General features: G+C 41.0%; 1 protein-coding gene across 5 annotated transcripts in view; it reads left to right on the plus strand.

The window, feature by feature from the left end:
• Window positions 1-4,268: 4,268 nt before the first annotated feature.
• The window catches only part of LOC149288375 (kinase D-interacting substrate of 220 kDa-like), a 43,611-nt gene continuing 22,111 nt past the window's right edge, over window positions 4,269-25,768 (plus strand). For all 5 annotated transcript variants that reach the window (XM_089491839.1, XM_089491838.1, XM_089491840.1 and 2 more), the window contains exons 1-21: window positions 4,269-4,376; window positions 5,402-5,500; window positions 6,215-6,313; window positions 6,934-7,032; window positions 7,913-8,014; window positions 8,549-8,647; window positions 8,951-9,148; window positions 9,581-9,679; window positions 9,760-9,858; window positions 11,304-11,402; window positions 11,528-11,705; window positions 11,830-11,994; window positions 12,454-12,633; window positions 13,169-13,334; window positions 13,857-14,008; window positions 15,086-15,375; window positions 16,731-16,871; window positions 20,639-20,882; window positions 21,631-21,719; window positions 22,045-22,189; window positions 22,301-22,463. In XM_089491839.1, the coding sequence (XP_089347965.1) occupies window positions 4,269-4,376; window positions 5,402-5,500; window positions 6,215-6,313; window positions 6,934-7,032; window positions 7,913-8,014; window positions 8,549-8,647; window positions 8,951-9,148; window positions 9,581-9,679; window positions 9,760-9,858; window positions 11,304-11,402; window positions 11,528-11,705; window positions 11,830-11,994; window positions 12,454-12,633; window positions 13,169-13,334; window positions 13,857-14,008; window positions 15,086-15,375; window positions 16,731-16,871; window positions 20,639-20,882; window positions 21,631-21,719; window positions 22,045-22,189; window positions 22,301-22,463 (3,014 nt within the window). The remainder of the gene's footprint in view (window positions 4,377-5,401; window positions 5,501-6,214; window positions 6,314-6,933; window positions 7,033-7,912; window positions 8,015-8,548; window positions 8,648-8,950; window positions 9,149-9,580; window positions 9,680-9,759; window positions 9,859-11,303; window positions 11,403-11,527; window positions 11,706-11,829; window positions 11,995-12,453; window positions 12,634-13,168; window positions 13,335-13,856; window positions 14,009-15,085; window positions 15,376-16,730; window positions 16,872-20,638; window positions 20,883-21,630; window positions 21,720-22,044; window positions 22,190-22,300; window positions 22,464-25,768) is intronic.

Raw genomic sequence — 25,768 nt, forward strand, 5'->3', positions numbered from 1 at the left:
CGCTTTCTTGAAGAATATAAGGCTACAACAGAATATCTTTTTTATAGCGGTTCTGTCCATGTTTTTTCCCAATGTGTTTTTGTCTGTACTGTAATTTGGCATACGATCTGTTACCGGCAGCTATGGGTCATTATATATAATCAGTATTAAGTTGGGTTTGGTAGGCTTATTTTTAATTATATATTTATCTACAATCAAAGTGGTTTCCCTGCTTCTGTCATGATACTGGTCAGGAATCAGGACACTGCCCCGGGACCACTTCCTGCTACCATTTCCATCCTACTCTGGTATGCGCCATTAAACTGCGGGACTTCTCCTTTTTAGTCCAGGTTGAACTGTTTTGTTTCTCACATCTCCTTCTGTGTTGCCCAGTAAAATGTTTGACGACGAGATAATTCTTCGGTATGCCTTGGTTGGCATTGATAGGGACGCCGCGAGTATCTCTCATGACGACAGCATAGACACAGAGCCATTTAGCCCTTCTAATCTGTCCATAGTGCTTGCTGTAAAGGAAGGGAAAACTGCACCGGTATCTGTGCGTCGCCATGACAGGGATGCCTTCGTGGGTATCTGTGCGTCGCCATGACAGGGATACCTTTGTGGGTATCTATGTGCCGCCATAACAGGGGTGCCTTTGTGGGTATCTATGTGCCGCCATAACAGGGGTGCCTTTGTGGGTATCTATGTGCCGCCATAACAGGGGTGCCTTTGTGGGTATCTATGTGCTGCCATAACAGGGATGCCCTTGTTGGTATCTATGTGCTGCCATAACAGGGGTGCCTTTGTGGGTATCTATGTGCCGCCATAACAGGGGTGCCTTTGTGGGTATCTATGTGCTGCCATAACAGGGATGCCCTTGTTGGTATCTATGTGCTGCCATAACAGGGGTGCCCTTGTGGGTATCTATGTGCTGCCATAACAGGGGTGCCCTTGTTGGTATCTATGTGCCGCCATAACAGGGATGCCCTTGTGGGTATCTGTGCCGCCCTGACAGGGACGCCTTCGTGGGTATCTGTGTGTCGTCATGACAGGGATACCTTTGTGGGTATCTATGTGCCGCCATGACAGGGATGCCTGTTCTGTTATTTGTTATGACGCTGATAGGGATACCTGTTCCATCTTCTGTCTTGTACCGGCAGGGATTCCTAGTGTAATTGTGATTGCGTTCTGTTGGCAGGTGTACATACATCTGTGTGTTTATTTATCTTGGTGTCCTAATGTCTCCAGTTATTTTGGAACACAAGAAGTAAAGTGTTGAATCGATCCTCACCGCAGCGAGACATAAAGACAGAATCCCAGAACTGTCATAAAAGTTCGATCTGCCGGACGAATCCCAGGAGCTCGGCATCTCGGGTACGGGATCTCCGCTCCATGCTCCTACGCTTCAGCTCTCTAACTTCTTTTTTTCTTTAGCACAAGTGTGTCATCCTGCTTATATACAGATCTCACTAATCCCTTTTTATATATATATTATATTTATATAATCGCCTGCAACCATGAAAATGCTTGGTTCATGTCTGCTAGTCACATCCCTATAAAGAAGAGACCTCTGAGGTCCTTAAATCTTATGTAACTTAACATGTAATTTTTATTTATTGTTTTTGCCCAATAAAATGTATCAAATTTGACTAAAGGATACATTCATCCATCTACTATGTAATGTATTATAATAGGTGTGCTGGTCATTTTCCTGTTTTCTTTGTTAAATGTCATTTAATTTTTGCCCTTGTGGGGATATAATACCTGCGTGTCTGTATAATAACGTATTGTCTATGTGTTTGACCTTCCCCGCACTCGTTCTTCTGTGTCCGTGCCCCCGTTCATGTGTTGCAGATAACACAATGTACCCCTGCTTCTTATACCGTTTGGGAGAATCACTTGGATTAAAGGATTGAAATTTGCACCTAATAAAGCAAAGGGCAAAAAATGGCATTTTTTATTAAGACCAGTGTTTTGTATAATATAAAATATATGATTCCCATCGACAAATTTCTTATGGTCGTGTTCTGTTTTGAGAATTTTCTGATTTCTTCCCGTTTCTTTGTCTCTGATCCTGGGTGGGGTCCTGCTCTGTGTCTATTCTGCCTTCAGCATTAGATGTATGCTGCTTTATTAATCCGATTAATATACGCTGATATTTAAACCCGTAAATCATTTTTTTTTTTTTCTTATACCTTTTTGTTTTTGCTTATTTCTTTTTCTTTCTTCCGACTCTGCCTTAAATGCCATTTAATAAGTCTGAACTGGTTTAATGTTTTGTAATCTCTTTTTAATTACTGTAAACATTTTAGTGTAGTTGTGTAAATAGATAACGGGTTTTACCACATAAGGGTATATTAATAACCTTTCATTTCCAGGTTAATATATAATATTTAATAACCATTCTCTGATTAAGTGGTTAGTATGTATATGTGTGTGTAATGTTTTTATGTGCTTTCTCTTATGGATCTTTCTGGGTATAAAGCATGTGTATCCATATATCTCAGGTTGATCGAGGGCTGCTGCTCTATAGGTGTAGGCATTCAAATATGTAATTTATTAATGCTAAAACATCCAGTCATATGTTGATATTTGCATGAAATCCCATTTTAAAAGGCCTGTTACCAAACCTAGCTGTGAGTGCTCCTTAATGCACCTTAGCAGGTATAGAAATTACAGAGGTGATGATCAATTAATCAACAGCATTTGATTAGCAGCACTTAGCATCTTAATTCTTATGAAAGCAGTAAAGGTGTACATAGTTTTTCAAACATGGCTTCTCAATTTTAGCTTTATTTTTGTTGAAAAAATCATGACACGCTTTAATATGTCATGTGTTGTTCATCTGGGGTTGAATTTACGTAATTTTAGACCAGCTCCGGAACAGATAATTGTTATTATGTCCTAATATGTAAAACCATAGAATGCAAAGAGAGAGCATTATTATTATCTTTTATTTATATAGCGCCAACAGTTTATGCAGCATACAATATATATATTTAAGGGGTATGACAAGACGAGAATTGACAGACTAAGACAAACCGATACATTAGGTATAGAGAGCCCGGCTCGCAAGCTTACAATCCTGAGCACTTGTGTAAAAAATAAATAAAATAAAAAAGACAGTATTTGAAGGTAAATGTTAATGTAATTAACCCTGATGTGATCTCGGCTGGGTGTATGTTCTGTACTAGACATTTGGCTAATGTGTGTGTCTCTAGTCGGGTAACCATGGAAACAATAGTCATTGCGGTTTTTCTCATCCTTGTAGGAACCTCTATTTTATTTTCTTTCTTTTAATGTCTTAAAAAATGTGTGTGCTTTTTATACAAGGTTTCTCACAAAATCCAGTGTTTTGGTTTTTTTGTATGTGCTTTGACTATCTTGGGCTTAATCTATTGGAAACGTAATAGATAAGAATAGAACAACAGAATGTCTCGGTCTTAATTACTCAGAGGAACCCTCTGGTTAAAGTTGGAATGGGACTTCCTTAAACGCATTGGTTCAGTATGGACTCCAGATCTGGCGTAGCAAAGGCATTGTCAGTACAATGATTGTTCCAATATTTATTTTTCTAAACATGTATTTATATTAATCAGAAGTGGCATAGATTAATACAGGGAGGGGATATGTATGTAATATATATTACTAGCATCCGATTAAAAGTATGTTGTGAAAAATATAGTGCTGTTTATGTAATGCTTTCATGTAGCTGCATGTTAGCCATTTGTGGTTTTTGACTCTTTTAACCAATACGATGGCTCATTGTTAGTCACCCAACCAGACGCTCTGACCAATAAGTCTACAGGAATGGCCTTCATTAGCATTGCCATAAAGCATCAGCTCAGTGTGGTGTAGAGGAGGGAAATCACCCAAAATATCACATGACTGACAACAATGGCCGCCTCCAAGTCCGCAGATAAAATAAGTTTTATCAATGCTAACGTACATCACAGTATACAGCACTGTATTTTAGGTAGAAAAACATGTTTTTGTCCATGTGACTTATATAAAATGCATTAAAACATATGATTACACTTAAATGTAAACACGCGTGTTGGTGTCATTCAGTTCTGGTAATGTCACCTTTATTGATGGGATTTCTTGTAAAAGCTCACATGAAGGAACTGATCTCCATGTGATGTAAACAATATATACAGAATATTTCTGCCATCCAACACCTACGAATGTTTACATTGTGATAACGTGAAGTGTGTATAGACGCACATTTCAATATATTCATGTATTTCTGTCTTTACCAGTAGATCGTGACTGTGAACGGAGAGAAGATGGCCGGACTGGGTGCTCAGAACCTCCTGGTTTACGTGGAGGAGGGTAATATGGCTGCCGTGAAAACACTCCTGGAAAAATGCAAGGATGTGGATGAAAGAAATGAGGTGAATACTTCCCAGCCTGAGGAAAATCGTTTAGTTCCAGCGATGGTGCCGGCAGGACTGTTTGGAGACGTGAAGAAGGGGGTATTCTCCAAACTGGGAATAAACATAATTACGTTTTTTAGTTGACCTATTCAACAACGGTTGTATATACTTTTGGAAAGAGCTGTTAGATGGAAATGTTTGTGAGATTATCTGAATCACTTTTTGGCTGTATGGAACATTATTCAAAAACAATTAATAAATCTTATGATATATATATATATATATATATATATATATATATATATATATATATATATATATACTCATAATACACTCCACATGTGGAACTTGTTGGTCACACGTTATCAGCTGATTTAAGCAGAATCTGTTACATGATTTCTTTAATTTAATATGTTATTTTCAACCATTTTATGACAAACCCATTTTATACCCGTCTCTTATCCTTATCCCCACAATATATAGATACACATACACTGTGTGTTATATATACTTGACTCAATAGTGTTCAAATTAACCGATAAGTAATTATAACGTCCGGAGTTTGATGCACAATTTACTTTGTATATTTTGGTGAATGTATGGAGCTGTCCTAGGATGTATGTGTCATAGGACAGCATCAAGGTAAAAGTAATGTTCCAGTAATATTCATGAGACATTTTTTTTTTTTTTTTTCTTGATGCCGTCCTACCCATCTTTTTAAAATACATTGACAGCGTATGGAGAGGGAGTATTGTGCTGCTTTGGAGGGGCAGATTCTTTCTAAAGTTGTTCGGGTTTTTTTTCCCTTTTCATATTAGTTGTCAGGTGGCTCGTTGGAGACTGGGGGAAAAACAGAGACGTGAAGGATTGTGCTTACTGTATAAACACATGGTGCCGACAGAAAGTGTCGTAACCCTTCCTACTAAATAGTAATTGAAGTGAAGTAAATTTTCTGCAGGTGTCCCGCACTGTACCAGGTCATTAAAAAATGGAGTCCATTAAGATGCTTCAGGAAGGTGACGGCTGTTATTTTCTCTTCTCAGAACGGACAGACTGCTCTGATGCTGGCTGCAGAACAGGGGAATCTGGAAATCGTTCAAGAGCTCCTCAGGAAAAGAGCAAACTGCAACGTAGAGGATGTTGTAAGTCTCCTTGATTTGTCTCTCGGCGTTTCCATCGGGAATCCTCTAATCCCGCTCGGACGGTATTGTGCTGCTCATGGCAGAAACTCCCATCTGAAAAAAAGGATTTTCTTTTCTTTAGATCTTTGGAAGAAAATTCAGGCCTTGTGGTTGCCGGTCTCAAGACACCATAGTGTTGGGTTTGGCTTATTGCTTTAGTGTACTGTGACAAACTGATGGCCATGATATCTTGTTTATCTTAGGGTCCTCTTCATCAAAGGTTCTTCCTGAACACAGAGCTGAATTAATATAGTCCCTTGATATTAAATTATAAATACCTTTTAAAGTAATTGCAATGATTAAACTCAAAAAGTTAGCTTTAGTCAGCCTTGATGATATTTAAAGCTGCCATGGTGACAGGCAAGCGCCCAAACTTTATTTTTAGCACTCGTCCTAAGAGTTAACATAAAGTGGAGACAGCATAACAACCGTCCTGACCATCCTATAATTTGCCCTGGGTGTATGCAGTAATTTAGTTACACGTGAGGCACGACAAGCAGGTATTTATTCTTCACGCCTCTTTCCTCCGGCATACTCTCGGCATCCACGCCGCGCACTCACTCAATGTCTACCTGGTATGATTACTTGGTATGTGATGGCGTGGGTTCGTTTTAGGAACCGTGTAGCGCTGCGGCTCTGGTAGTAAACTTATTACTCTTCTTTTTTTCACCACAGGATAACTGGACTGCTCTTATCTCCGCTGCAAAAGAAGGGCATTTGGATATCGTAAGGGAGCTGCTGAATAACAATGCCAACCTGGAGCATCGTGATATGGTACTGCGCGGATCATTTAATTCTATTCTAATTCACTGGGCTGAGGGTTATTTCATTAAAACAATGGTTTCTTTTGAGATTTCTCACTGTGTCTACCCTGGGAATAGAGTTTTGTTTTCTGAAATGTATAAATAAGTATTCCCAAGAGTTTTAAAACTGGATTGAACCTTATTGTGCTGTTTCCCCAGCTATTTCACTAAAAATGTTCATTGATGTGTGTCCAGGATACTTTTTTGTGCAAAAACGCCAAAGAGTAAAACATTATTTTATAAATAGTAGTAGAATATATGTGTAACTTTTTTCCCTAAATGTTGGGTCTCTGGACCGCACCTTGAGGCAAGGGCTGTTTGGCTAATAATATAGAATAGTCATGTATGATCCTCAGGTCCTGGGAGCGGCTGGCTGGTAGTCCGTTCCAGATTTGCTGTGTATTGTATTGTAGTAAAGGAGTTTTTTGTATTACAACAAACGCTTTCATTTGTAGGCTAAACTTTTTAGCTTAACAGTTCTTCTCATACCTAGAAAATGACAAAATATATCGTCGATGTAGTTTTATTTTTCTGGTAATGCGGTTATTCTCATAACTATTCTTTTTTTTTTTTTTTTTTTCTCTCTTTAAGGGGGGTTGGACTGCCCTTATGTGGGCTTCTTACAAAGGCTGTACCGAAGTTGTTGAGCTGCTTCTGGAGGAGGGTGCTAACCCAAACATAACTGGCCTGGTGAGATGGCTTCACTCGTGTCAAACATGTTAACGCAGGACTCAACAAATTCTCAACAAATTCTCAGATGCGGCAGCCGAACCCTAAACCCAAGTGACGCTGCGCAGCCGCCGTGTTGTCTGGTGAGCAGACGTTTACACGTTTGCCCCACAGAACGTCTGCCTCCTTTGGGGTGTGGGAAGGAAAATCGGCAGCTTGCTCTAAACCTAGACGGCACCCATAAATCTGCTCTTTGTTAAGGCAGTTAGTGTGTCCAGTAGGGGGACCATAAGTGAAAAAATAAGCCATTCTTGGTAAGCATTTTCTTCTTCATAAAGCCATGGTTGCTTGCAGGTGACGGCTTTTATCTCCGGAGTTTTCTGGACTAGCTCTAGGGTGTTGCTGCTGCTTAATGGATGCTTTTGTTATGAGGTGGAGTGCTGGGATATAAATGACTTTCAACACAGAGGACGGCTTCGTAGAGATTGTCCGCTGCCGTGGAGACCTAGAGCAATGTCTGAGATAAATACTCCACCGGCTCAATACCTTTTTGTTAATTTAACCCACCATCCTCCACAACAAATGTCCTTTTGAGTTTATCACAAGTGAGATCTTGATTTGAAAAACCAACGATGCCCAAAATAAACTGCCAGGGTGAAACTGCTTATTCCTGTCGAGTTCATCTCAGCCCCAAACATTTCTTTTTGTTAAGACACAGAAGCCCTTTCCGTGGAAGTATGAATTAAAAAAAAATGCAATACATTTTTGTGGTCACGCAGGAGACGTAAACCTCATATTCGCCTTTGATACTCTTACGTGAATACTTAAGACATTTTCCTAAAAAATCGCAATGATGTAATTATATGGATTATAATAAATGTTTTTTCTCTCTTTGTTTCAGCAATACAGCGTTTATCCCATTATCTGGGCGGCGGGCAGAGGTCATTCCGACATCGTTAGACTCTTACTGCAATATGGAGCAAAAGTCAACTGTTCAGACAAGGTTTGTATCTCAGATATTTAAGATCCAAAGACCTTTTCTGTATTTTTTTTTTTTTTTACACAAATGCTTTCCAAATGAGACTATTAAAATTACAGGGAAATTCCTACCAAATCAACAGTTTTGACTATTTTTGCACAATCTATTAGACAAACACATTGAATCCTGCAATGGCTTATAGTTATTCACCCAGCCTGACATTTTGACTGATGAAAGTCTATGGATGAAATGATTTAATTGTACAAGCAAGACTTCATATTATTGCCATAAAGAAATGGCTCATTGTGGTGTTTCGAGTAGGGAAAGTCATCCAAAATATCACATGACAATGGCGCCCTCCGGGTCTGCAGATCAAGGAAGCTTATTGGAACAAAATGAAATAAACCATGGTTTTGTCCACTCTTTAGATAATTTGAATGAAATCCAAGTGTCTCCTCCAAATGTAGACTGGCGCTCACCTGAAGGAACAGGGAAATGGTTGATCTACATGCCAATTATATTTCTGCAATTAATTGATGCACGTTTTTTCGTGTTTAGTATGGAACCACACCGCTTGTTTGGGCCGCAAGAAAAGGAAGCTTGGAGAGTGTCAAGTCCCTGTTGCAGATGGGAGCTGACGTTGACCAAGAAGGAGCTGTGAGTAAAGTGTCAAAACTCTGCTTTTTTGTTTCACCATAATACCCCTGGTTACTCCCGTCAGTGCTAGACTACAATATTCACTTCTAGGAAATCAAACCTACATAAAGAAATCCTTGCTTGTTCTGTAGTGCACTGTGTAAATATTCTTGGTGGTTGCCAGATTCAAGGGACTTTAGAAGGAATAACTTGACACCCTCTCTTCTATGTAAGATATACATCTTGTGGCTTTTGCATTCATTACTGCTGGACACCTTACTTCTACTGAAAGGTCCTTAAGTGCTTTATGTTTTTGGTTCCCAGAATTCAATGACGGCTCTCATTGTAGCCGTGAGAGGCGGCTACACCGACACAGTCAAGGAGATTTTAAACAGGAACCCTAATGTGAACCTAACAGATAAGGATGGCAATACAGCCCTGGCCATTGCAGCAAAAGAGGGACATACAGAAATCGTCCAAGACCTGCTCGATGCAGGAACATATGTCAACATCCCAGACCGGGTTAGTATATTATTACTGCACGTCTCTTTGTGTTCTTCAGTCTGGTTGCAGATAAAGCCGTAGTGATTTGGGCAAAAACATGGTAATGGGATTTGTGGTCAGTTCAGCTATTGGCTGCAGTACCACATTTGGAGGAGATATTGTAATTAATTAAAATTGGGTGTGAAAGTAAATTTGTATGGTAACTGTTATGGATAATATCACTAATTATAGAAAGTAAGGACATTTAGTCCACGGAGAGGTACCCAGGGTCTGTGTGTGAAGGAGACTCAAAATAACTTTTTTTTTTTTTTTAAAAGATAGAAAGTATGGTAAACAGATTAAGGAGATAATTTGTAAGTGTTCTCAGACAGGGCTGGGTTTTGGGTAGCGGGTGAGTTTGTGGCGGGTTTTGTTCTGTTGGTTCTAATGGATCTTTTGTCTCTGTTACAGAACGGAGACACCGTTCTGATTGGTGCTGTTCGCGGAGGTCATGTTGAAATTGTTCGAGCATTATTGCACAAATATGCTGACATAGACATCCGAGGCCAAGTAAGGGTTGAGTTTATTGGTATTGTGTCGTTTCCTTGGTTTTACAATAATCTGGTTAATAAACATATATTTTTGTGCAGGATAACAAGACTGCTCTTTACTGGGCGGTTGAGAAAGGAAATGCCATCATGGTGCGGGATATCTTGCAGTGTAACCCTGACACGGAAATAAGTACTAAGGTAAAACATTTATCAGAATATCAACAAACTATTTTAAACTAGTGAATCATATTTTATTTTCATTCTGAAAAATTATAATTAATACGTATTTTTACTTTGGTGATTTCACTTTAGGGCTGAGTAGATGGTGAATTTGACGAGCTTCATTGCTATGCGTTAACCTGTACGCTATGTCTTCTCAGTATTCCTTAGGATTGTATGTTGAGTTGATGGCTTTGTTTAATGTAAGCTGATTTGTTTTCTCTCTAATAGCATATGGTTTGTGCAAGGATTTAAAAATAATGTAGTTTGATCTAGGGCTGCAACTAACGATTATTTTAATAATCGATTAGTTGGCCGATTTATTTTTTCGATTAATCGGATAAAAAAAAACAATATGCAAATTTTTCATTTATTTAAAATAATTTAATGAACTGGATGTTAAAAAACAACTTAAAATTTACATTAACATTCTTATTTTGTTATGATGCAATAAAAAACAATATTTTCAAAGTACAAGAACCCAAACACAATATTTATGAAACAAAATAACCCCAAACATTCTGAAAAGAGGTGGACTATTACTGTTCAAGAAACTTTGCCCCAGCCCTGGCACTTTGCACCCAGCACTTTGCGCCCAGCCCTGGCACTTTGCGCCCAGCCCTGGCACTTTGCGCCCAGCACTCAGTACTTTGCCTCAGCCTCAGCCCTGGCACTTTGCACCCAGCCCTGGCACTTTGCACCCAGCCCTGGCACTTTGCACCCAGCCCTGGCACTTTGCACCCAGCCCTGGCACTTTGCACCCAGCACTTTGCACTGTGCCCCTGCACCCAGTCTCCAACTCTGCCCTGCCCCCACATTCTGCCCTGCCCCCACACTCACACCCTGCACCCACTCTGCCCTGCACCCACTCTGCCCTGCACCCACACCCACACCCTGCCCTGCACCCAGTCTCCCACTCTGCCCTGCACCCACACTCACACCCTGCACCCACACTCACACCCTGCACCCACACCCACACCCTGCCCTGCACCCAGTCTCCCACTCTGCCCTGCACCCACACTCACACCCTGCATCCCCACCCCCACTCTGCCCTGCACCCAGTCTCCTGCCCTGCACCCACACTCACACCCTGCCCTGCATCCCCTGAAACCCCACCCCCACCCCCGCGAATCGCTCTGTGCGAATGGAGCCACTCGCACAGAGCGATTCGCACAGACATGAAGAATACTTACCTCCGGAACGCGTCACGTAACTAAAAGAAGGCGGAGACTGCAGTAGCGGGGAACGCTCGCGGAGGTAAGTAAACAACGAATCGATCACTCGATTAATCGATAACGGAAATCGTCGACAACGATTTCCATTATCGATTATTATCGATTTTATCGATTCGTTGTTTCAGCCCTAGTTTGATCGTATGCTTGAAATGAAACCCAAAATTCATGTATCCTCAAATTTGTTTGCAGGATGGGGACACACCGCTTATTAAGGCAACCAAAATGAGAAATATTGAAGTAGTTGAACTTCTGCTTGACAAAGGAGCAAAAGTTTCTGCAGTAGATAAGGTAAGCGAGGTGGGGGGGGGGCTGTAAAGCATACAAACATTATACTGTAAGCTCACAAGAGCGTGGCCCTTGTTAGGGGTTACCCAACAGTTTTGGGTTCTCATTTATTTAATGATTTTTTGTAGAAAGGAGATACAGCGCTTCATATTGCAATCCGCGGTAGAAGCCGGAAGCTAGCAGAATTGCTTCTACGGAACCCAAAAGATGGAAGGTTACTGTATAGGCCCAATAAAGCAGGGGAGACGCCTTACAATATTGACTGCAGCCATCAGAAAAGTATCCTTACACAGATATTTGGTGCCAGTAAGTTGACATTTATACTTGTACATTTAATCTTCGATACAAAAAGCTCTACATGATTACCTGTCTTTTGTGTGTTGTATCTCCTCTTATAAATGGTGATATGACGTCCTTTATTTTCCCATAGGACACCTGTCCCCTACTGAATCCGACGGAGACATGCTGGGTTATGACTTGTACAGCAGTGCGCTAGCTGACATTCTCAGTGAGCCCACAATGCAGCCCCCGATCTGTGTTGGACTCTATGCTCAGTGGGGGAGCGGGAAATCATTCTTGCTAAAAAAGTTGGAAGGTAGGAATATACAGTTTAGAAGAAATATATGTTTTTGGTAGAAGTTTGCAAACGTACTGGTATGTGTTCTATGCTGGTGGAAATATTTGCTGTGAACCATAGGGCACTAATGAACATCAAAACTATGAACATATGGCAAGCAGTAGAACAAAAAATATGTTTATATCTTGGCTGTAAAAGCTTTATTGCTTTATTATTTATTATATGGGTTAATGACAGATTCCACTATTCTAGAGAACTTGCTTGGTACCATTTGGTGTCAGTTTCTTATGGTTACTGGACATCACTCAAGCCAACAGGAACGCAAGCTCATTGGATACAATATATGCTACTGTACAATGTATTTAATTGTTCACATGTGTTATTCCTCTTATTGAAAAGGTTCTACAGATATTTGATATACATATTTAAATAGTATGGTGTATTTGTGTGTTAATAAAGGCTCCCTTTCTCTTATAGATGAGATGAAGACCTTTGCCGGCCAGCAGATCGAGCCGCTATTCCAGTTCTCGTGGCTCATTGTGTTCCTCATCGTCCTGTTGTGCAGCACTCTGGGGCTACTCCTGGCCTTCACGGTAGACACCAAGCTGGGCATATCAGTGGCACTCGGCTTGTTGGCCCTTCTCTACATATTCTTTAGTACGTATTTCTTTGCAAGTGAACAGTTAGTAGGATCTGCTGATTTTGAGGGAGAAAGTGGCACTAGATTTAACAAATGCAACGTTAATAGGGTGAAGCTTTCCGAAAGGCAACCCTGCTTTGCACATTTTGTGTAGGCGTTTTAATTACGTTAGTTGTAGGTATAGAAATATATACAATATATAATGTACTGTTTATATAACGTAACGTATACTGTTTACTAGTATATTTTTCTGTTTAGCTTTGAGTGCATGGTGGAGACCATAATGCCTATTCGCTATTCGCCTTATTTTACAAATACTAGTACTTAAGGTAGCTTAAGAGAAGAAGAAACGTGGAAGGCCGTGTCTGTCACATTAGACAAATGTTTAAATTCTACTCAACACTTTACAGTTCAGCTAGTCACTAATATAATGATTGAATAGGAAAGAGCTTAGACCTCTTATCTTCTGTATCTATAAAAAGAAGTGTGAATGGGTTCAAGAAACTGCTGCTATAATACATCATATTCTCTAACATGTCTCTTACTCCACAGCTATTATTTACTTTGGTGGACGACAAGAAGGAGAAAATTGGAACTGGGCCTGGGTGTTGAGTACCCGTCTGGCCAGACAAATTGGATACCTTGAACTTCTCTTGAAACTGATGTTTGTGAACCCCCCTGAGCTTCCCGAGCAAACCACAAAAGCGTTACCTGTTAGGTGAGGCTTTTCTTCGTATGATGAGCTCTCCCGTGGATGAAATGAACGTATTTGCAATGTCACTCCCTATGAGTGTCTGTTTGTAGCACATTCACTAGATTTGACACCCTCCATTGTGTCTCGGCATCCCATTCAACGGTTTCTCTTCAAGAGTCATAACAAATATAAGACTGACACGGTCAGACATGACATATACGGCAACATAGAGGACAAAATGGTACATGTCAGCCCTTGTATGCACTTTAATGCGTAGCCTGGCTGAGTGTTTCCTTATAAGTAATATAATTTTTTAAATCAATGCATAAAAGGTTTCTCAGAATCGTCTTTGTTTGGATTATTCCCTGTCCTCTAGCTTCGGTTCCTGGCGGTAGATGCGTTTGACCTCTCCTCCAGCACTAACTCCTGTGAAATCTCCAGGGGGCCTAAGGAGAGACCCCTTGTGCATTTAGCGCTTCCATTAGTTTGAGTGGGAACACTTTCTTGCCAGTTTTGCATTCCCTGACAACTTTTCATTTTATGCAGGTTCCTTTTTACGGACTACAATCGTCTCTCTAGTGTGGGAGGAGAGACGTCGATGGCAGAAATGATAGCCACGCTCTCTGATGCCTGTGAAAGAGAATTTGGTTTTCTAGCCACGCGACTCTTCCGGGTGTTTAAGACCGAAGAAACACAAGGTAGGTATTACCAACTTGGTCTTTAGCCCCTTAAGGCCCAGGGTAGCATTAACTTCCATGTTTGTACTATTTCTCACAATCTAAAATTGCAGTTGTACATGTATATAAATTGTACAGAGCAAGAGCCAATGGTGGAATATACCCAAAAGTTATTAATGCCCAGGATTCTCATCTATTATTATAAGACAAAGACACCCACTACACAAAGACAAATTTGCACATCACCTTTTTTCTTTTCAAATCTAGCATGGTTGCAGTTCATAGTGGTCACAGATATCAAAACCACCCAATAAAACTATTCACAACTAAGAAGATAACCCAGGGCATTTTACTAGGGTAGTTTGGCACTTTTGAGGCAGCCATTTTATCTCCAATTTCTTCCAAAGTTTGTGATATGTTTATTTTTAATTTTTTGGCCCCAGCCATCAGTGGGGAGACAATCTGATCCCTGCCAGTGCCAAAACCCAACAACACAGGGTGTATGTCCTTGGTCCTCATGGACTAGTTTTTTGTGATGTGTAAGTATTGCTACCTGTCGTTAAGAGGCTAAAGGAGATCCATGTGGTGCAGGCAGGCTTTGTAAAGGTGCAAGGTGGAGAATGGAGCTAACTTCAGGACATTTACAGTTTGACCCCAGAACTTTGCTTTCCTGAGAAATAATTATGTAGTTTTTGAACCAAATACCTTCTAAACTATCACTCTGTGCAAGAAGATCTGGCCCTGCATAGTGAATAGTCCAAGCAGTGAGGGGACTCGAGAAATCTAACCGATTTAAAACTGTGTTATGCAGGGCAGTCCAAGCTTTTCTTGTGGCTAAACCTGACTGGGGCAGCTTTTTCTTAGGGAAATAAACTCTTCCCAATTATATGTTCCTGTTCTGCTAAACAAGGTAGACTCTGAGACTTCACCGCAGGTCCATGTCAGTGTTCGCATATGAATAAAACCTCTTAGAGTGACCATTATGAAAGTCATCTGATCCACATTCTATACAGATGTGCTCTCTGGGGATATTCTGTAATTATTTAATGGGAAGTATCTTTGACTAAAAGTCGTAACTTTAATATATGATCTCTTTAGGAAAAAAGAAGTGGAAGAAGACGTGTTGCCTCCCGTCATTTGTCATCTTCATCTTTATTATGGCGTGCATCTTTGCCGGTGTCATCCTACTGGCCATCTTTAAGGTGGATCAGAAAAATATGACGGTCAACGCTGTCTTGATAGCCGTGGCTTGTGTTGTGGGCTTGGTGCTCATCCTGAATTGTCGAACATGGTGGCAGGTCATGGATTCGGTCCTAAACTCCCAAAGGAAGCGGCTTCACAGTGCAGCATCCAGGCTTCACCGGCTGAAGAGCGAAGGCTTCATGAAGGTACGACCCCTCAGAACCAAAGCATATAGTGCAATCTACGGTCTTGTTACAGTAGGCACATGCTTTCACATGGAGACACCATGACTTTGAAATGTGTGTATTCTTCATTAAGAGCAATCAATTATCAGAATCACAACTGTTCCAATTATAGGGCTTTCAACTTGCTTTTGCCATTAACCTATTCAGTTACAATTTACCTGGCAAATTCTGCTATTCCATCAATAGCAATATCAGCAGGAGTATTTCTGCGTCATGTAGAAGTGGTAGGAGCCCTCCGATTGTGTTAGTTATACAAGTGCCCAGCAGAGGGAGCTCTCTGTACAAAGAGAAATTCAGGTTGCCAAAGAGGCCACACCGGAAAATTGCTGGCCGCTGGTCTGCATTTGGCCCGTGCTTGCTGTTATTGTGATGTGTCCAGTGTAAATGGGTTCTGCTGACATTAAATACTGTCTGAGCCCTGTCTGAATAAATTGTGGCAACGCTAAATATTTTCAAGAAATTAGGGTACAACTCTGTGCTCCGCATAATTATGAATTACAAGCCGGCTATAATCATTAGAATTATCTGAGTGGATCCCAGTAGAGATACTCAACCTCATTTAATACATTGGGAGGATTATGTAAGAAAATGGGCTTCTGGTGAAATCTTTGCAAAATTGGTCCTATGGTGTAGTTGGCTGTTACAGCGATAAGGAAGATTAAAATATGGAAAGTGCAAATTATAAATCTTTAAAAATTACAAGTTAACCCTTGTTTTTAGCACTGATAGTAAACAAACAGTAGGAGGAAGTTGAATCTAAAACTTTTATTGTATGTTGCATAAGACATACAGCTTCAGAATCTGAACGTTCTATGTACTACCGGTGTAAAAGATGACGTGGCAACAGATTCGCAACAAAAAACACATGTCGATAGAATGAGAGAAATAACTAATCATTTGCAATGAATTGCAATTAAAGTGATTTAATAAATACAGCAGAATATACAGGCTGCTAGTGGGGAGATGCATAAAACCCCCCCCAGTACAGCCAGCTACTGCTCACCATGCATCTCAGGCATGACGTATATGTGCCATATAGAGGACATGTTAACAATATTACGTCAGATAGGTTTACCAAAGCCTCATAAAAAGCATCCCTTTAAACCTTTAGGATGAATTACTTGGTATGATACAAATATATGTAATAAATGACAAAATAAAAACATTTTTAAAAATCATTTAACTCCCAACATAGTTTTTTTGCTATTCTTGTTGAGATATATTATCCAGTGTCTCGTGTGCCAAGTTGAATATAATTACCTAGACCCCGGACCGCTACTTCTGATATCTGTGATAAATGACGACTCTTATTGCAGGTACTAAAGTGTGAAGTGGAACTGATGGCTAAAATGGCGAAGACCATCGACAGCTTTACACAGAACCAGACGAGGTTGGTGGTGATTATCGACGGACTGGACGCCTGCGAGCAGGATAAAGTTCTCCATATGTTGGATACGGTATGTATATTTTATCCTAGTGGTGGCGCGATTCAAATTCTATCGGACGTTTCAGTTTTATCTCTCAAAAGGGTTTTGTTGTAGGGGGGAAAAAAAAAACCCAAATGACCTCGACACGCACTGATCTCATGTATGATTATAAGTTTTATCGTGCGTGTTAAACATCTTTAAGAGTTAACTTCAGTGCTGGATCCAATAATCTAGGTTAGCGTTCATTCCTGTTTTCTACCAATAAACATCCTTTTATCTGCTGGGGCTGCTGTTTTCGTTTATCCGGTATAGCAAAAAAGTGAAAGATTCAGTAACTGATCAATGCTTACCACGTGATTGTGTTAAAAGTTTGCTTATATAATGCACACATATCGTAGCTGTAGCCCCTTGCTCTTAATTTCTAGACTTTTCTCAACTGCAAAATTCTTCAGAAAGGTGAACACCGATAATTTTTGTAGCAATATTGTTAACTTATTTAAGTGAAGGTTTTTGTAGCTATTTTCCTTCATTGAATTAATAAGGACTACATTTTAAAAACAGTTAAGATTGGTTAATTGTCTATAGCAAAAAAATTGTATTAAAAAAAGTGTCATCTTTTTGCGTCTATAACTACGCACTTAGGTTATCACCACAAGAGAAAATAAACCCATCTCTTAATTATGATGTGAATTTCCCCTAATTTCCCTAACGGTCTGCAAGGATTGTCCTTTATAACCGGCATTTGGTTGAACGTGTCTTATGCACTCCCCATTGATCGCAAGGGATTTACTTTTGTTGCATTTAGGGCTGAAACAACTAATCGATAAAATCGATAATGAAAAATCGTTGTCAACGATTTTCATTATCGATTAATCGTATCGATTTTTATCGATTTATAAAAAGAGGTTGCAACGCTGCAGGGGACCTGGGTTCCCCTCACTGTCGACCGGTCTCTCACTTCCGTCTCTCTCCCCTCTCCCATACACCCCTCTGACCCCCCCCCCCCATACATCACTCTGCCTCTCTCCCGACTCCGTTACTGACTTCATAGAAGCCTCAGCGTAAGTGAAGGGCAGTAACGGAGGCTGTCTGTGCGCATCGCGGGTGTCTGGGAGGGGGAGGAGCCAGAGTGGTGTCTGGGAGGGGGAGGAGCCAGAGTGGTGTCTGGGAGGGGGAGGAGCCAGAGTGGTGTATGGGGGGTATTATGAATTTCAGGGCATATAGGGGGTATAAGGCATATCGATATTAGGCATATCAGGGGGGCATAAAACATATCTGGGGGTAAAAGGTATATCAGGGGGCTCAGTTGCATATCACTGGCATATAAGGAGTATAAGGCATATCAGGGGCACAGTGGCATATCAGGGGGCACAGTGGAATCTGGCATATAAGAGGTATAAGGCATATATGGGGGCAGAGTGGCAAGCTGGGGGCCAGATGTGCATAACCGGGGGCAGTTTGGTAAATAAAAGAAAATTTTAACAAGTTTTTATTAAATATGAAAAATAGTTAACATATGAATTAATATTTACTAATAACTTTGTATTAAGACCTAGTTTGAGAAACTCAGTGTTTGGGTTCTTGTAGCTCTTATTATTATGTCAGTAAAATAAGAAGGTGAATAGAGAGAGAGAGAGAGGCCATTGCAATAAAGAGATGAAAGTGTAAATTGTACGTTTTTTTATTACATTATTTTAAATTGAAAAAAAAATAAAGTTTTTTTATCCGATTAATCGAAAAAATAATTGGCCAACTAATCGATTATTAAAATAATCGTTAGTTGCAGCCCTAGTTGCATTATTATGAGAATTTGGGAGACGCTGTATCCGTTTCAGCCCGCGCGGGCCGCTAACGGCATCTCTCCGGCATGCCCCCATCATCCTTTCCTGCACGACCGATAGCAAAATGAGATACGCTCAGCCGTGAACTAAAACGAGCATCAATCGAGGTGATAAATGATGCCACTGAGCGGTTAGCGGGCGCGTCGTCTTTTAATGACTGCCTTTGAAAGCACGCACGGTCCTGTTGCTCGGGATGCTGGAACACCGCTGTTTGGTAGCAGTTTTACTGTCGTAATTAACAATACTGGAAGTCGTGCCGACAAGCTACACGGTCGTTACGGCTAAAATCTAACCGACTACAAGTACTTTGTGAATTTGTGCCCAGAGTGCCGTGGTATGGAGTGACAGATAGCATGATTGATTGTGATACGGTGCTGTCACCATAGGATATCACGTACGTCCCCTAGCTCGGTACAAGAGTCTCGTTCCTCCTTCGCTCCATATGCTGCTAAACTGAACAAAGGGAGGGACTCCCGAAAGTGAGAGTTTACCGGACGGATGTGATTTCACCTCCCTGACCTCACTATGCATTGGGAAGGGTCGAGAAGGGGCGTATAGTGAATAGCTCAATCCATAACGAGCCTTACTCAATTAAAGAATGATCATACAGGTCCAACCAAGGACCTCCCTCTGGTTGGCCCTTCATAGTACATTCGTGTTCACCCTCAAAATCCCTCTTTTATCATGCGTGGTCGCTTACTGCATGTGACGTTCGAGACAATGAATGATTTGTTTTAAGGTCAGTTTATATAGGAGATCATCTTTAGAGAAGCTTGGGTATAATTTTGATGGTGTAGTATTGTTTTATTATCTGATTGTACTTCTCTCCTGAAAACCCAAGACGTCGATCAGAATTCTGCTTTTGTTTTTTTTCTGTTTCTCTACATTCTTTAACATGCGGCTTGAGGTGTTTCTGGCCCGATGACATCTTGTGATTTCTCTATTAAACCTATGCGTGGGTCAAGTTTAAACAAAGTCAAAAAGTTCTGCCTTGTTGCATTGGAAAGAGCTGCTTGTTGCATGTGTGAAAATGGCTTGTCTTGTTGCATAAATAATTGTCTTTTCAGAGACGATTTCCAGGTTTGAAGTCTCTCGGGTGAGTCTGTCTTTACAGATTGCCGTTTTGGTAAAACTAAACTGTGTGCAGATACGACACATGCTATATATAATTATATATAATGTGTAGTATGTTGTTAGTGAGTCTCAGCCCTATTGGGGTGACTGCATTCACGCCAGCTGATCCTGACAAGATATCTCCTGGATTCTGTAGCCGCAGCTTTATTTCTCCCCTTACGCCGTGTGACTGCAGGCTAACATTAAGCAGTCCCTGAGAATATCTGAACAGGGCTAATGTTGTTGTAATGTGTGTGTGTGTGTATATGTGTATATATATAATGCCCCCATACCTCTGAAACTCGCTTCCGTCTGACCTCCGGCCTTCATCCCCGCCTCAGTATTCAAGAAAACCCTCAAAACCCACTTCTTCACAGAAGCGTACAATGCGCAAGAACCTGCTTCCTCTGCCGCTAATGAAACGCTGATATTCACTTACAGCGCTGTCTCTCCCTCTCTCTCTAACCTTATGTTCTATCCATTCTAGAGCATAAGCTTGCGATCAGGGCCATCTTTACATAAAGCATCCGTTTGTCTTGGTTGGTCAACTCTAGTTTTGTCAGACCCATTGAACGTATGGACTGCAAGGAGCTTCGCTTACATTATTGGCACTATAGAACTAAAAATAATAATAAAAATATAGGTGTTATATTGAACAGAAAAGGTGAAATATAAGATCTTAAAGTACTGCTGTTCATTATCAGTGAGGCTTGTTGGTCATAGAGAAAAGGTATTCGATTCTGCTGCATTACTGAATTACTTTTTTAGTTTTTTTTACTATTTTTATGAAATATCTGATATGGGAATAAAACACTTATTTTCTTTAAACTCCCCCCCTTAAAGGTTCGGATCCTGTTCTCCAAGGGACCTTTCATTGCCATTTTTGCAAGCGACCCTCACATTATAATCAAGGCAATAAACCAGAATCTCAACAGCGTTCTGAGAGATTCCAACATTAACGGTCATGACTACATGCGCAATATCGTCCACCTGCCCGTGTTCCTGAACAGCCGCGGCCTCAGCAGTGCCAAAAAGCTGTGCGTAGCAGCTGTCACCAATGGAGACCTGCCATACCTTGAGAACGCAGGTGAGGCTACTTCATCTCTCTGGACAGGAGGGCTTTATTGGCATCTGTTGTTTGTTTGCTGATTAATTATATATTAATGGTGCTCGTCCTAACGGGGGCAATATCATTTAAAATGAAATGCTGGCTTCCGCTCAAGTCGGCATCTCTAGCAAAAGTCGAGCGGTAAAATTGCCACATAGCTCCAATAGTATTTACCACGGTGCGGACAGATTACTTTATCATAAGGATATGAATAAACATAAGAGGATGCGCATAAGGAGACGGCATTTACACGTACGGTTCGTATGCAGGAATGGTCTGTGGGCAGCACAAAGCCGTGATGGTCCCCTGATACTAAAATAGTCACCCGGGTTTGTTGAAGGTCATGTTAGTAAGATAGGGCAGCCCTGTGTAACTCGAGGCTAAATCAGTAATATTTATCATCTTTTTGACTGCCATTTAGTCCTCTCTGACACAAGAAGTTTTCCGGGATTGTTCCTTCGTAAGGCATAGCAAAGGTAACGAGCTGGATGTTTAAACCCGCCTGCAAGCCTCTTCCAGAAAGTCCTACTGATAATAGTATTTTACAAATAGTTGACTACTGGCCGACTGTATAAAACCCCTTCTTTTAAGCATTTCCTGATATTGAGAGAAAATGCTGCTTTTGATGCAGGTTGAATACACGTTGATTTGTGTATTTTATCTTGTTACTTAAAATGATGCGCCTCTTGTGTGGTTACAGTATAATTCAGTTGTATTGCTTTTGCAGGTGGCCATGAAGATAGTGACAGAAGAGTGTCCCAGAACAGCCTTGCAGAGGTTGCGAAAATTGGCAGCAAGACTGCCCTCAACAGACGGGTAAGCAGGAGCTGCTTCAACATGCCATGGCCAGACATGCGTACGGACACAACAGCGTACATACTTGGGGAACACGGTTATGGAAGACAATATGACTGATGGTAATAGGTAGTAGAGGGGGCAGTAGGAAGGTGTGATGAGGTGGATAGGAGTAGAATGAAGCATGGTGGTACGGCTCTGGAGGGATGGGGAAACCAGAGAGCACTAAGTCGGTCTAGGTAGACTGTTCGGGGGCAGAGAGTTTTGTAGCATGGCCATGGATGAATGGTGAAGGAGGCGAGATGTGTCCTACGTACGTTGAACTCTTTGGCTTGTGCTCCTTCAGGATACTTACAGAAGAAGGCAGATGCAACGTACCATAACGCGACAGATGTCATTTGATCTCACTAAGCTGCTAGTCACCGAGGACTGGTTCAGTGACATCAGTCCACAGACAATGAGGAGACTGCTAAACATTGTTTCAGTAACTGGTAAGCATGTGATAATCTTTTTGCCTTTCATGTTGAACTGACAATATGTCAGGCACTCTTGCTGTTACGTTATTCCCATATCAAGTTCTTTTCCTCCATTGGTCATTTCAGGGAGATTACTCAGAGCCAACCAGATTAATTTTAACTGGGACAGGTTGGCCTCCTGGATTAACCTGATTGAACAGTGGCCATACAGAACCTCGTGGATCATCCTGTACTTGGAGGAAACAGAGGGTGTCCCTGACCAGTCAACCCTGAAGACTATCTATGAAAGGTATAATTACAGGCACTGCATGCCCTTATGTACAGCATTGATGAGCTGATTTATACTTGTGGGACAAATGTAAAATTCACGCTGTCACTACATACTTGATCTTTGTGAAGTCTCCATTGACTCGACATGGACATTAGTGGAGAAAGTATTTCATGTGCGGTAATAGCATTGTTTGTGGGCACCCAGAAAGCCTGGCAATTCTACCTGCCAGGAGCGACTCCGACGAAAGTCATAGATGCGGGATCAGTGAAGGAAACACATCACTCATGTCTGAAAAACAGACATTATTGCTCTGTTTTCTACGCTAGAACACCCTCAAAGGGCACCTTTTGTGATTCTAGTGGTTTCTCCAGGTTTAGAAGGTTCCCCAAAATTCATCTTTATAAATGTGGCCAGTACTTCCAAGTGAGAAACCCCAATCCTAGTGTTTCTAACAAATATCTCTGTTAAAACCTTTCTGAAATGGCATCTGATCACCAATAATGAGTCTTTTCCACCCATTGACAATATTGCGCACACGTGTGAATCTCTGAAGTGTCATGTCTCTAAGATTCCCACAGAGGGCAGTACTGTATCGGGCATCTAAAGTGGTGTAATAAAAATATAGAAAAATAATAATTATCACTATAGGATAAAGGATATTTAAAATCAATCTAAAAAAGTTAAAATAAATATTGAGTAGAGATTGCATCACTATGTTTTACAGCAACATTTATCAAAAATTAGATCTTGAATTGATAATGCACACAATCCCACATCCATTTTATAAATATTTATTAGTGTAACGGTGTAAGGAGCTAAGAATTGCATGTCAATGCAACAGTTTAAAATTCCCAATATGTTTGTATAGACTACAGTCCCTATCATCCTCAGCCATGAACCGCTGAGCCAGATTCTGGCAACTAACCAGTATGCAGGTTCTTATATTACATCCACGTAGGGACTGCCGTTTACAACATTCAAGGCTCATTCATTCATTCACACCCTGGATCTTTACTGCTCGCAGCAGGGCTCGGCACAACCAAGGAGCCATGGAACATTTCACAAGGCAGTGCGGTTATGTGAATGAATGAATCCCTTCATCAGGTAGCCGCTAGCTGGCTTGGGATTGCACCTTCCCATCCCTAGCACAAAGGAACCTTCCTATTTCCAAGTCACGGTTTCGGGGGCTCCCTGGAAGCCTCGGATTTCTTTGAGTTGATTTGGGGAGGGAGTAAGAGGTTTAACTGGGATTTTCTTGTGGATTTCTGGCCTCTAAAAGGCATTAGAGAAATAAATAAAAGCCCTCCGTCTGTGCAGGGCTGCCCTTCTGCTGCATCTCCTTGCCTCTTGTCCGGAGCAGATGGGAAATGACAGCATTTAGAGTGGACAGTTAAAATCCTCCTGCCAGGCGATCCTTTCCAGTACCAGCCTCGCACATAAACAGAGACATGTCTGTCCGTCCCCTTTCACATTCCTCCGCACTTTATCAGAGTAAGATCCGCTGCTGCATGTTATCTCCCCCCCCCCCCCCAGCGTGCTTTGTGTGGGTGCTGCCTGCGAAAACATTACAATCAGCGGCTGGAATATGAATAGCGAGCAGGACACCATCGCCCACAAAGTCATAAGGAAGTCTACTACCTGTGTGTGGATTTTAAGCTACTACACGACATCTCCTCCTGTGTACGTGCCGTTTACACCAAATCCTGCGCACAGAACGTTTAAAGAACTGAGTTGTAAATGTAGAGCGGTTATATTTATGGCGCAGCGGCGTTTTCCATAGTGCTGTTACAATAAAGGAGAATACAAGATTACAGATAACGATATTGGCAATATACTGAATTAACAATAACACAAACACATTTTCTCCCACCTTTTAGAGTTTGGCTCTTTATAAGTATTGCCCTGGTGCCCCCACAAGCCTCAAATAATTAACCCCCTGTTTTCCATGTATGTACCCAGAACTCATGATGGATTGGATTCAGTGAATCAACCTGTCATTAGGATACATTGCCTAAAGCAAAATGATGGCATAGTACCTTGTAAGAGGGGTACGTCTCCTAAACAGAGTATGAGATTTTTAAAGCTATAACCATTTTTTGGAGTGTTTAGCCATAAATGACTTAGACAGGGCTATCGGGCGAGGAAGCTAAGTTTGGAATACCTTTACTTAGTCTTCCACTGGACAAAGAGATACTGATTGTCGGATATTTAAGATAATGCAGCGGAACCCCCCCATGAAAGAAACATATTTAGCATAAATTGGGCCTTTTTTATTTATTTATTTTTATTCCTTTTACTTAATCTTTTATTTCTTACCCCTTTGTATATTCTTCTTGCCTTGGGCATTGTATGATGCTGTGGCTTGACGTAGTGCCTAACTGGTGTTGATGGACAGTTCCTTACCCACCACGAGACTCCGCGGGTTAATGTTTAGGTGCCGTCACGCATCAACAAGGTATTTTTCGTGTGCCAGCTGGCCTGCCGGCTAGAGACTTCTTTGTGAGCCTCCTCTGTTTTCCACCGATTACTTTATGCCGCCATAATAATGGGCAGCCATATGCAATGTAATTTTGGTTGAAACATTAGCTGCCCTCCTGAGGTCCATATGATTCTGTCACAGCTCCCTGACGGAAACGTGTGCCAGTTGTTTGGCTACTTTGAGGATATTAAACTACTTCTAATGCTGTTTGTTACTAACAAATCATCATATACATTTAATTAAAGGGACAGCAGCTTTAGAGCGCAAAGACTTTCTATCAGGAAAAGCGAAAACACGATAATATCTATATTTCAGAGTAATGACCAGATTGAAATGAAGTTTTTAAGTGGAAACAAAAGCCACTATGTGTATTGCTGTGTAGTGAATTGTTTCCCGTTACATATAGGGACGTATATGTAAGCTTTATGTATTTGTAAAACAGACCTTTTCCTTTCTTTAATATTAAATATTTGAGACCTATATTTGCTCCAAACAACGAACCACCAAGTGCTTGCATCCCTCGTCCTTTCTCTCCAGTCATTTTCTGTTGAATGTTCCGAACATATTTTACTTAGACTTGCTTTTTTTCTTATTTATTAATATAATCTCCATTCCTAGTCCATTCATGCAGGTGCTGACGTGCCGTCTTTGCCATAATCCAGACCATTGCTGGGTGGAAGAGACGCATGTAGTCCCTCAGCTCTTGTAACGTAATGAGATTTGAGCAGTGATCCTGTTCCACCGCATCCAACGCCATCTTTTTGCTTTTCAATTACCAGTTATATGTGTATTTTCTTTCTCTGTGTGAGATTTTTTAGTAACACTGGGTTTTATTGCGCAATAA

Source organism: Sceloporus occidentalis, unplaced genomic scaffold, assembly GCF_023333645.1.
Source record: "Sceloporus occidentalis isolate IW3139 unplaced genomic scaffold, rSceOcc1.0.p SCAF_52, whole genome shotgun sequence".
Classification (NCBI taxonomy): Eukaryota; Metazoa; Chordata; class Lepidosauria; order Squamata; family Phrynosomatidae; genus Sceloporus; species Sceloporus occidentalis.